At 47.1% G+C, this 12,161-nt stretch overlaps 1 protein-coding gene across 2 annotated transcripts in view; it reads right to left on the reverse strand.

Moving 5' to 3' along the window:
• Positions 1 to 875: 875 nt before the first annotated feature.
• The window catches only part of CPNE3 (copine 3), a 51,586-nt gene continuing 40,300 nt past the window's right edge, over positions 876 to 12,161 (reverse strand). For both annotated transcript variants that reach the window (XM_066378778.1, XM_066378780.1), the window contains exons 12-16: positions 8,808 to 8,862; positions 8,677 to 8,728; positions 5,971 to 6,104; positions 4,746 to 4,982; positions 876 to 3,393 (exon numbers count right to left, since the gene is read on the reverse strand). In XM_066378778.1, the coding sequence (XP_066234875.1) occupies positions 3,280 to 3,393; positions 4,746 to 4,982; positions 5,971 to 6,104; positions 8,677 to 8,728; positions 8,808 to 8,862 (592 nt within the window). In that variant the 3' untranslated portion in view covers positions 876 to 3,279. The remainder of the gene's footprint in view (positions 3,394 to 4,745; positions 4,983 to 5,970; positions 6,105 to 8,676; positions 8,729 to 8,807; positions 8,863 to 12,161) is intronic.

The following is a 12,161-nucleotide window of genomic DNA, read 5'->3' on the forward strand; positions in this document are numbered from 1 at the left end:
CATAAATGCGTGTAACCTTCTTCACCTGCTAACTTCAGGCCACAGGTTAGAACCTCATCCTCAGGGAAAGCACTCCTTGCCAGCCGGTCGGGCCAGGTCTCCCTGTAACGTGTGACTTCACACACTGACCACACGGCTCTGTGGTACTCAAGTAACATTTCCTTCTCCCCATCCCAATCCACTGTCTCTGTGAAGATAGCAACCTGGGCTACACGGTCACTACTGTGTCCCCAAGCCCTAGCCCAATGATGCAACAGAAGAGAAGCAATTTTTATTTTTTCTTTCTTTTTGTGACAGAGACAGAGAGAAGGATAGATAAGAACAGACAGGAAGGGAGAGAGATGAGAAGCATCAATTCTTCATTGCAGCACCTTAGTTGTTCACTGATTGCTTTCTCATATGTGCCTTGACCAGGGGGCTACAGCAGAGCAAGTGACCCCTTGCTCAAGCCAGCAACCTTGGGCTTCAAGCCAATGACCTTTGGGCTCAAGCCAATGATCATGGGATTATGGCTATGATCCCACGCTCAAGCCAGAGTCCCCATGCTCAAGATGGTGAGCCTGTGCTCAAGCCGGCGACCTCGGGGTCTCGAACCTGGGTCCTCTACGTCCCAGTCTGATACTCTGTCCACTGCACCACCAAGTCAGGAAGAAACGAAGCAATTTTTTAAAGGTTCTGTAGATGAGCTGTCCTGTGTCACATGGCTAGTAACATGTGAGCACCATACCAGTGAGGCCGGCCCAGGTGCAGGCTGAGAACCCTCCCTTACTGTGCCCAGAAAAGCATCGTGGGTGCATCTTTTAAATTATCAAACCCTACAAAGTAGTAACAGCCCCAAACTCTTTCATTCAATAAAGTATGGAACACAGGCCACCTACTATATCACATTCACTTTATTTCTCACTTTTCCACTGGATTTAATAACATTCAGAGAATAGAAATGAAAACAAGGCACAGCTGTAGCACATGAGGGAACATTTTATCCGGAGGGTGTTCAAGTGGACAGTCCACGGGACAGCAGTTCACACAGTTGTCACTTACGTGCTTACTCTGAAAGACACCCGAAAGCACAGCACAGTTCCACGGTCAGAGCCAGACTTGTCCCCGTGCGTCACTCCTGACTGTCAGCCACACAGGAACTGACTCGAGACGGCTCTCCAGGAAGCAGTGATCAAGGCCAGGGACAAAGATGAAGTGTGCACAGCTGGGCCCTGCGTCTGTGCAGGGACAGTGGACAGGGAAAGTCCCGGACCCGAGCCTGCGTCTCTATGACCTGCTCATGCTGATCAGTCCCCCATATCCCCGCAGACGGTGCGTCCACCCAGAGCGCCAGCACCAGCGCACACGCAGTGGTCTGCCTGCTTGCCGTCTGTAAAGGCACTTTCAGAACTAATGGCACCTGAATGAATGGTGGCACAGAAGGGAAAGGGACTATTTTATAAAACAGAACTAAATCACATGTGATGAGGGAAAATGTAGGAATTGCAAGGACTTTATAAAGTAATTTAGAAACCGTAACTGCTTTCATTCCGAACTATAAAAAGGTACCAATCCTTTACCCTTATGCTGGAATCACAGTTCTTATGAGAAACAGCATCACTGATGAACCTGATCAAGAATGTATAATAAAACCTTCTTTTAAAAAAGAAACAATTCTCATTAAAACAGGAACATGGAATTGTGAAGACCTGTGACCTGAGCAGTGAAACTGATGACCTCTCACAGCCAGCAGTCCCCACCCTCCCCCCGCCCCCACTGCAGGAGCCAGTGGGGTGGGGGGTGGGGGCGTGAGGAGGGTGGGCATTAGCTCCGGACCCACCCACCCACACCAGACGGAGTGGCCGTGCCCCTTCCCATTTCACCCTGCACAGAGAACTGTGCAAATCTACATGTGATTAAAAATGAAAATTCTGGAAACCACAGCAACACGTATGTGCTATTTCCAGGCACACAGAGAACTAGAATTGGACTGCAAGGCAACAGGCTCCCAACTGTGGGAAGAGCCACGTCCCTTCTACACCTCAGAGCACAAGGGCCTCGGGCTGAGGGGCAGGTGTCAGGAATGCAGGCAAGTCAGCAGCACTGGGGGCACCCAGCTGAGGATCTGAGACGACGCAGGTTTCCTGTGGGATTCCTAGAGGATGGGCTGACACATGGAGCTGCACAGTGCCGGGGCCCACAGGCCCCGAGTAAGACACTGCTGAGTCTATTCTGATGACAGTACGTTTGCTACGTAATGTGTTCTACGGGGTGAGAATCAGGGAGAGAAGTCTACTCTTACACAAAGCACGTGAAGTCAACTATATCAGAAGTTGGATTTGCTTTAAAGTTACAACAGGTTTAATGCTTAATACTGTACATCCTAGGCTTAGGAAATAGCAGGTTATTAAAATGGAAAATGTGGTTTTTGAATCATAGATAACCATTATCATGGGTTTAAAAATCAGACTAAAAACATTACTTAAAAAAAAAAAGGAGAAAATGTTTAAATAAAGATGTGCAAATTAATGTCTGGGGCTGTAGCAAACAACGTATGAAACTGTCCTTTCTCAACAAGCACAGTTAGTGAGAAGGACACGGAGCCCCCTGTTTGGTCCTCATGCTTTCCTGGACAAAGCAGTCTTGTCCATTTTAACATAATCCATGGAAACACTCTGACAATGTGTTCTAGGGCAAGGAGGCACCTGCAGATGCAGACCACGAGCTCAGACGGCGACCACCTGGGCAGAGAGGTCTAGGCAGCAAACCCGATGCTGCTCGCCCGAGGCTCACACAGGGCCCACTATGTTGTAGGACCGGCGTGCCTCGGCCTTCAGCGCTCTAGACTGTGAACTGCACCTTGTCTGTGCGGCCGCAAACCTCAAGACTTTAGCCCTGGAGAAGCACTGAACCATCACAGAAACAGCTCCAGTGTCGGGTGCTCTGAGAAGCCTTGTCACCAGGACGGAACTCGGGCTTGTTACAGAACATGGCCGCCTGAAATCGCACCATCCCAAGTTTTCATTCTTCCCATTGAGACACACTGAACATGGCATTTTCTTCCAGTGAAAGTGAACAATCACAACAGTATACAAACAGCCTCACTGCAATTACTTAGAAATCAGAAGCAATCACTGAATTGATTGAGCAAAGATTAACTTAGTACTTTTTCTCCAAAAAAGTATAAAAAGAATGCTTAAAGTCAATAAAACCCACTGAGAACTAGGTTTACACCATAAATGCTGGGGTGAAGTGTGTGACACGGCTGGTCCGTCATGGGGGGCGGGGGAGGGAGGACTCTCACTTGGCGGTGGCAGGGTTCTTGGGAGGCAGGAGCTTGTAGGTGTTAAAGTAGCCCACCACCTGCTGGGGGACTTCGGCCAGGACACACTGGGCCAGCGCCTCCTTGGGAGCCTGGGGAAAACAACCAGATGAAGTCATTAGCACATTTTTACTGCCCTCTGATGACAACTAGGCTCCTGAGCTGTCAGTGAGTGGGGAGTCGCCTGTCCTTGGCCTGCGCCTTGTCCCAGTAAGGTCCGGGATCCCGGAATAATGAAGGAATATTCTGCTTTCTCCAGCATTTGTCAGATTCTTTTATGGTGCCAGCATTATAACATGCAATGACTTCGTTCACTAGGCATTAATTTTTTAAGCTTTTTACTTTGAAATAATTATAGATTCATTGGAGCTTGCAAAAATAATACAGAAGATTCCCATGTACCCTTCACCCAGTTTCTTCCAAGGGTGATAGCTTCTGTAACAACAGGACAACATCAAAACCAAGACAGTGACATCCATACTGAGATCTCACCAGCGTCGGCATTTGTTCGTGTGTGTGTGTGTGGGGGGGCACATGGTCCTACAGGACTCCGTCATCTGGACACATCTGTGTAACCACCACCACAATCAAGATACACAACTGTTCCATCAGCACAGAGACACCTAATGTTACTGCTTCTTAACCACACCCCTGCCCGCACCCTCCCCCGGCATCACCAGTGGGGATGTACGATGGCACGGCCGTTCCAGTGTCTTTCATAATTTAACACGCAACAGTACATGACCCAGCAACTGCGCTTCTGGGTAGTGATCCCAGAGAAATGTTCACACAGAAACTAAATACGATGCTAACAGCAGCTCTGTGTTTAGCAGACAAATTGGGAAACAACCGAGATGCCCTTCAACAAACAAATGGCAAGCCGACACAAGGACCACAGCTGGGGTGACTGTCAGAAAATCAGGCCGATTGCGAAGCCCGTCCCACAGGTCACAGGCTGCAGGGCTCATTTACATAATATTCTTGAAATGACAAGATGAACTGGAGACAAGCAGCTGCCAGGGGTCAGGAGGGGATGAAGGTGGGGTGGGATGAGTGTGGCTACGAGCGGGAGACATGGGGCATCCTGTGGGGAGGAACCTTGCTCGTATCCATGTACCAGTTTTACGAGACGTCACCAAGGAGTAAACTGGGGAAGAGTCTCCTGAGAGACTTTCATCCAATCAGTTTTGAGTCTGGTGAATTCATCACATACCTGTAGACAGTTTTTCTGCCATCATGTAAGTAAAGATGAAATATATTTTAAGACATTCACCACCACTGCGGTTTAATGACTGATCACAGACTGCGAGAGGCACCCAAGCACACGACCTGCCACACAAACACTCTGTCCACTCAGGGCTCTTCACGTGGGAAGCTCCCACCTCTGCCTGACACCTACCCAACCCCCCGGTTGTGGATGGGCAAACAGAGGCGCGGTACTCACGTTCTGGAACTGTCTGAAAGGCACAAACTGGACGATATCTCTGATGGCTACCTCGCCCGACGGGGAGCGCAGACCCCCACCATCACTGTCCAGAAACTCCATGGCGCCGAAGTCAGCGCCTCCCACTCCAACAATGATGATGGACATGGGCAGCTTGGCGGCGTTGACAATGGCCTGCCTGGTCTCGTCCAGGTCTGTGATCACACCATCGGTAATGATTAGGAGCACAAAGTATTGCTGCCAAAGAAACAGGGATACCGTGAGCAGCACGGCTCCCCCACAGTAAAGGCAGTTCCCCGAGCCGGGAGTCTCTACCCAGGACATCTCTGCTTAAAAACAGTCTGAGGTCTCTGAGGACAAGGGGTTCAAGGATAGAAATGCTACGGGTTCAATAAAAGTGCAATAGACCACAAAGTGGAGCGGGCATGAACCCACAGGAGCCAGACACGGGGATGCCAGAGATTAAACTCTCAGCAAGCACAGGAATCAATACTTTGGTTTTACAGAAGTATTAAATCTATCTAAGTATTGATCAAGGGAGTGTGTGACATCTCTGACTGAAGAGGGGAATTGTTTATTAGACCAAAATACATTTTTAAGAAATGGATATGGTTCAGGGAAGAAACCTCCTAATTCTGTCACCTCTGATAAATTCTTTTAGAGAGTAGTAAAATGTTACATAAAGTTGTGACTCTATCTTTCGGGCCACTTACGTCTACAATGGAAGTAAGATTTGTAATAGCACCTACCGTGCTGAGCATTCCTGGTGGCCCAGGCTCTGGAATCATCTTATTTTGCTCTTTCAACACCTGTACAAGATGGTCATCCCTGCCCTACTTCTGAGAACGCTGAGGCCAGGAGAGATGTGGTGTGCAAGGTCCCACAGGTGAGGGCTGTCTAATCCACACCATAAATAATTCTGCAGCAGCAGTTCAACTGCTAGGTCTCCCCAAGTTTTCCTCTGTAAAGTCTACCTCCATTTTTGAGGGTTAGAACCAATATAAGAAACTGATTCTAAAAACAGAGAAAAGACCCACGGGTGAAAGGGCTGTTTTGTTTTTGTCTTGTCTGTAAGGATCACTAACTCAACAGCAGGTGTTATTCCCAAACTGAGGATGACTGTACCATTACTTCACGCTCCACCTTTGGATCAACTGTCAAATCAACAGACAAGTGGCAGGGGGAACAATTACGACCCACACCTCCCTGTCCCCAGTGCACTTACAGATGCCGTCTGCTGCTGTGTGGCTGCAGCAGCAAACCTGGCCACGTGGTTGATGATCGGCGAGAAATTGGTTGGTCCGTACAGTTTTATCTGTGGAAGGCAGGCCCGGTACGCTTCCACAATGCCCTGGATCCCTAGACGAGAAGAGCAGTGTTGGAAATTCTCGGGTTATAGCACAACTGTTCTTTATTCCCCACGTGGCTAATTTGATTACATACGCATCAACATGCAGTGCTCTGGAGAGTGTGGGTAGTTCTACGTATGGAGTTCCTCTAAGCTACACCGAATCACACACCTCCATAGCTGTGCTCCATCACATAAGCCGATAACCCCACCCCTGTCCCAGGAGAAGGCATTTCTTTTCATCCCAGCGAAATTATTCATTAATCTACAGTAGCCTCATTACTTCTGATGTGTTTTAGGAATGAGATGCTGATGGAAAAAGAACCATGAAAAAGACACTACATCATACAACCGACTTAAGAGGCAAGAAAGTGACTGATTAAATGGAGAACCCTTGCATATGTGGCCAGAGGCTCCCCAAACACTGGCTGCTACCATCCCTCTAGTGATTCTAGACCTTGATGACGAGGTCAAGCATGCAGGGCAGGCTGCAGAGCCACACACATGCCCTTCCGGGTCAGGGTGGCGCTCCGCAGCAGGTGTCCAGGCACTGCTGGGCCAGCTGGGGTCTGTGTGCAGGGACACCGGGCAGGAGTGTCCGTGGATGGGGCACCCATGTCTCAGCAGACACACTGCCTGCTCTCCCGTGGCCACCGAGGGCACCGCTCCTTCAGCCCGAGGCCCAGATGGGGCAGAAACAGCCGAGCTGCAGCCCAGGAAGCAAGTTGCCCAGACCTGGAGACTGTGCATCTGACAACACAACCCGGTGAATGCCAAACAGCATTCCCGGTAGAAGCACAACTAAGATATTAGTGTCACACACGCACCCATTGCATCTGCCCTCACATCAGAGTCAGACGCAGGTAAGATACTAGATGGAATGCTCTAGAAATTCCCCACAATACATGCTGAGATCACCAAGTAATCTGCCACGGAAGATTGTTAATGTAAAACCCAAACAGGTTTCTCACTTAAAAATGTCCAACAGAACATAGAGCAACAAAGAAGCGAAGCACTGACTTGGCTTAAAAGCTTCAGAGGACAAGTCTCTTCCCTGAAAATTGCAGAGGTCCCATAAACTCCTCTTAGTCGCTCTGAACTTGGGACTACATGGTCTCGTGAACAGCCTTTGAGAATGCAACGTTCACACGTAGAGGAGATTGCACACAGGTGAGGCTGTATGTACCTAGTGGTCAGCCAGCCCACCAGTAATAAAACCACGTTAGCACGGGCCAGAGGCAGGCCTCACAGCAGTGGTACGTGCTGGGAAAACCCAAGTCTGTAACCACAGCAATAATACCGTCCTCCACGCCTGTTGTCTCACCTGGCTCTTCAGTCTGAACATGTACAAAGTATTAGTGAAACGTCTTCACATAAATAGCAACTGCCTTCAGTTCCTCCACCGAAACCGAAACACACCAAAATCCTCCCTTTGTGTTACAGGACCAAGCGACACATGTTATTTCTGGACAAATACATTCAGTGACAATTAGGAGAAGGGATTCACCCTCCTTGCCTTAAAATAAGGCTGCCTTTTTTCTGCAGCGTCTCCTTCATCTGAAACCACAGGCTATTTCTTCCAGACTATAAACCAGAGGTGGGAGCACTGCGCCTGTCTGCCACCCAAAAATGGGCTCACGTTACTCAGAGCACATGAACTTCTAAAATGAAGTGACAGTCATCCACACTTATTGGCAATAGATGAAACCTAATTACAGACTTCAAAAACTGTTCCGATCTCATCACAGGCATGAAACACGTTTCTTGAAAAGAATAATATTCCCACTTTCAAGCGGTTACGGATAAAAAAGTCAGTGAAGTGCATCTGAGGCACACTGAATCGGTGTGGGAGAAGCGTTCTGGAGAGGAGAGAGCCCTGACACGAACTCCCCCAACACCACGTTCACAGCGTCCACCTTGCAAGCAGGGAAGGAGTGGACAGGCTCTTCTGTTCAGAACCCACACATTCTGCAACTGCCGAAGGGACCTTTGCAGAAATTCAGCTTATTGTCTACAATTTTATGCCTCTCCCCCTGCCTCGTTTCCCTCCTCCAAACACACGTGACTCTGTGGGAGACTAGGCATTTAGGTTAATCGTGCAATGGGGCAGAGGAGGAAGCCTGAGCCGCAGCGCTGGCCTTCCCTGCCTGTACAGGGGAGCTGCCCACCGAGCCCCACCGGAGACGGTCTGAGCACCAGCGATTCCACGCTGGACCCCTTCCCTGCTCCTCCGAGAGCAGTCTCAAAAGACCCGCAGATGGGACTGCTCAGTCCACAGAAGGTTTACTTTAAAATGAACTTACACGTGAGCGTAACAGGACTCGACTTACTGAGCCCGTCTTGAGGCTGAGAATTCTTGCGCTGTGTGGAACCTCGGAAGGTGGGAGAACTCAGCCCGGAATCAGCATCATCACAGTGATGTCACCACCCTCCCCGCCAGCTGGGGGCAGTTCTTTTGCTCCATGTGACAGAAAGGTAAATGTGTCCCCAGAGAAGCCTGGAGGGGGAATCTGAGTAGTTCTAAATCACCAGGAAAAGCAAACACGAGGGAGGCTCCAGTTTGCATGCCCACGTCTCACTCACCATTGCAGTAGGGGTTGGACGGATTAAAGTTCATAGGAAACTCGTGCGACACCTGGAAGGAGGAGAGGGGGCTGACGAGGCGGGTCCTGCCTCTCTCGGAGGCCGACCACAAAGACAGGGCTCCCTCTTACCTGCCACTGCGGGGGTATCTGAGCTCCAAAACCAAACGCTGGAAACATCTTATCACTAAAAAGAAAATTTGAAAAAAGTAAAAGATTGTTTTTTTGGTTTTTTTTCAGAATAGAAAGAGTTTTATCTTTACTCAAAACCAAATGAGCTTATTTTTAAAAATTTTTGAATCTTAAAACTAATACAAAGATACAAAAATGTCTCTCTACATATAGTTATAAAAATGGAGTCTATGCTCCTATTTTATAACACATTCTTTTTTACTTATATATTATATATTATTTCATTGAATAAATATGCAGATAAATCCACAAAGCCCTAAAAACCACAAGTTTTTCCATCTATTTACAGCAAACTCATGTGGCCATAAACCCTGGGCCCCAATGACGTGGGGTTACTTGTAACCACTTGCTATGAACATTCATACACTAGCCACAGAAATGGGTGCGAACGCCACACACAGAACTCCCACGTTTCTGAGCACCGTGAATCCACAGCGTCCTGGGAGGGCTGCACAGTGCCCCCACACTGACTCCCCCCGGGGTCCTGCCAGTCAACCCACTGGGATGAACATGCCAATTTCCTACTGGGGAGGGACATCTTTCTCCACAGAAACTCTCAAAGGCTCTTCTTGCATTGAGGACAGAACCTATGTCACATGTGTCAAATCTTAAATAAAAATTCTTTCATGATTTCTGCCCCTTCACAGCCAGACTGTAAACAGCCCACGTGTATTTTCTGCGGGAAGGTTCAGGGCTGTCTTGGACGTTTTCATGCTGAGTCTATCGGAAGTGTGCTGGGGCAGGATTTGACACAGAAGCCAGTACCAACAGTGTCCCTTCTCTGCCCCTTCGATGAGAGACCCCCCCAAACCAGAGCCCACTCGGCTCACCCCAGCTCCCCCGCCAGGGCGGTGGAGCGGAAGTCATCTGAACTAGGCCCCTGAGGGGATGCACACACAGCCCAGTTCCCTCTTCTTCCACGACTGGAGGACCTAGGACCCACAGCAGCTGCCTGGACCTGGGGTGGCCACTGTCGTCTAGGAAGGCAGAGTTTCCCCTCAGTCTGAGCTCCTCACTTCTACACAGGAATGTGAAAGGAACACAAGCACCTATCCAGTCAGCATGTTGCTTTTGGGTGTCTCCATTTCAGCAGTTTTGTCTGTTGTTTATACTGGAGAGTGTTCTAACCAAATTCAGCTCTCGTCCACTTTGACTGCTGTGACAGCCCCTTCCCCTGAAATGCCACCGGCCATATGCTAAGTTCTCATACACACTTGGGTCTACTCCAAGGTCTAGTTTTAGTTCCACAATCTCCAGTCATATGCCTTTAAAATGTTCTACTGTCTACTAGAACAAATTCCTGTTTCTTTTTCTTCCTGAAAAGTTTTTTGGCTATTCTGATTCATTTTTCCTTCTAGAAAATTTTAAGAATTATTTTGTCAGGATTCCATTGCAATTCTGATCAAACTTGATTAATTTAGGGAGACAGGTTATATCTTACATCATTATGACATCTAGAATTGTGGCTTATCTTCTCATTTACACGTGCTTCCTTCATTGTCCGAGTACAATTTGTCGTTGTCCCTCAGTAAAGACCCTAGACTTTCAACAAACCTCATTCTCAACTTCTACTGCATTCTGAATTGTGATCTTTTATCCCCCATGACTTCTTGAATCGGTTACCGCTGGTTAGTGAGAAATCGTTGATTTTTTTTTATGTTGTATCTGACCACCCTTCTCTGAACTCTCACTGCTTTCTAGTATTTTGTTACTGGAGTGTCTCCGGTTTGCATTTGTTCTGCACAGGTCTGCTGAAGTGGACATCTGAATCTGTCGTGGTCTGCTGCCTCAGGGAGAAGTGGCTGGTCCTCCTCTATCGTGGTATCCTGCCTCTTTGAGCCAACTTTTGTAAGTTAAACCTTCCTAAAAATGTTATACTTTAGTCCAGATTTCTAATGTAATAACAGTAAAGTTCAGAGTATCAACATATAAATTTTGTTTTTTCCTGAATTTATGCCTATAATCTGTCTCATTCCAATGATGTTTTCTCTTTCATGGGGGTTGATGTTGGCAATGATGTGCTTCAGTTTTGCTGAACTTGTGAAGAATCACCTCTTTCTTTAATTTAATAATTGGTGGCTTATTTAGAACATTCCAAGTCCTTACCGGCTGTGTCAGAGGAAGGAAGTTACCAGCTGAGGGGCTATGGACAAGGGCCAGCCCCACACCTGTTCTCTGCACAGTGCAGGTGATAATAGTGGCTTCCTCTCGGCAAGGACATGATCAGAGGAGATCATGTAGAAAGTGCTCTAAATCATCCACAACACAAAACAGCTGATACGTATATGAATCTGCTATTACTATGATGACTTCATTTTTCTTCCCAGTATTTAATTTTATTGAAAAGCTAGTTCATTTATACACAATTCTTATTTAAAAATGAAACCATAAACCAGCCTTCTCCTGCCTTTCTTTAGTCATCTTGCACAATCTCCTCATTGCCCTCTATTTCTAATTTTTTTTTAAAAAAGACTTTATTCATTCATTTTAGAGGAGAGAAAGAGAGAGAAGGGAGAAGAAGCAGGAAGCACCAACTCCCATATGTGCCTACATCAGGCAAACCCAGGATTTCAAACCGGCGACCTCAGCATTCCAGGTTGACACTTTATCCACTGCACCACCACAGGTCAGGAACACCTTCTACTTCCAAAGAGCCGGGGTAGGATGCTGTGGTCTGCTCTTTGACCTGAGAACCACCTAGGAATGTTTCCATTTCCACAGGTAAATGCTCCTTAGGTCTTCCTGTTGGGTTAACTTCCAGGTGGCATGGAGAGTGGCCTGGCAACGTTCTACTCTTTATATGAACCCCGTTATGATGGTGTTACTTTGAAATTTTTTTTAACTCTTTTTCTGGATTCTGCCTTAAATTCTATGAGGCTGATACCAGGAATGCCACGTTTGCCTAAGGTTTGTTTGCATTTTTCTGAGAAAAGCCACTTCTTTAAATGTCATAACAGACTAATAAAAAGCAATATCAATAAGTAAAGGCTTTCATCACAAAGTAATAGGAAAAAAACCAAGTGGAATTCTATACTGTGTCCTAAGAGATCCAGAACAAAAAATGTAAAGTGCACATTTTTATTCTATTGTCTACTCCACCTTCAAAAGGACCTATTTAAATCTATTTAAAACCTATCCATGGAGAATTCATTCAAAATATTTTGTAGCAGTTAATTCAGGTTATCCTTTGACACTTGTTCAAAGTTGCCATTAAGAAGATGATTTTTTTTTTTTTTCTTTTTTTTCTTTCATTTTTCTGAAGCTGGAAACAGGGAGAGACAGTCAGACAGACTC

Source organism: Saccopteryx leptura, chromosome 3 (assembly GCF_036850995.1).
Source record: "Saccopteryx leptura isolate mSacLep1 chromosome 3, mSacLep1_pri_phased_curated, whole genome shotgun sequence".
NCBI classification, from domain to species: Eukaryota; Metazoa; Chordata; class Mammalia; order Chiroptera; family Emballonuridae; genus Saccopteryx; species Saccopteryx leptura.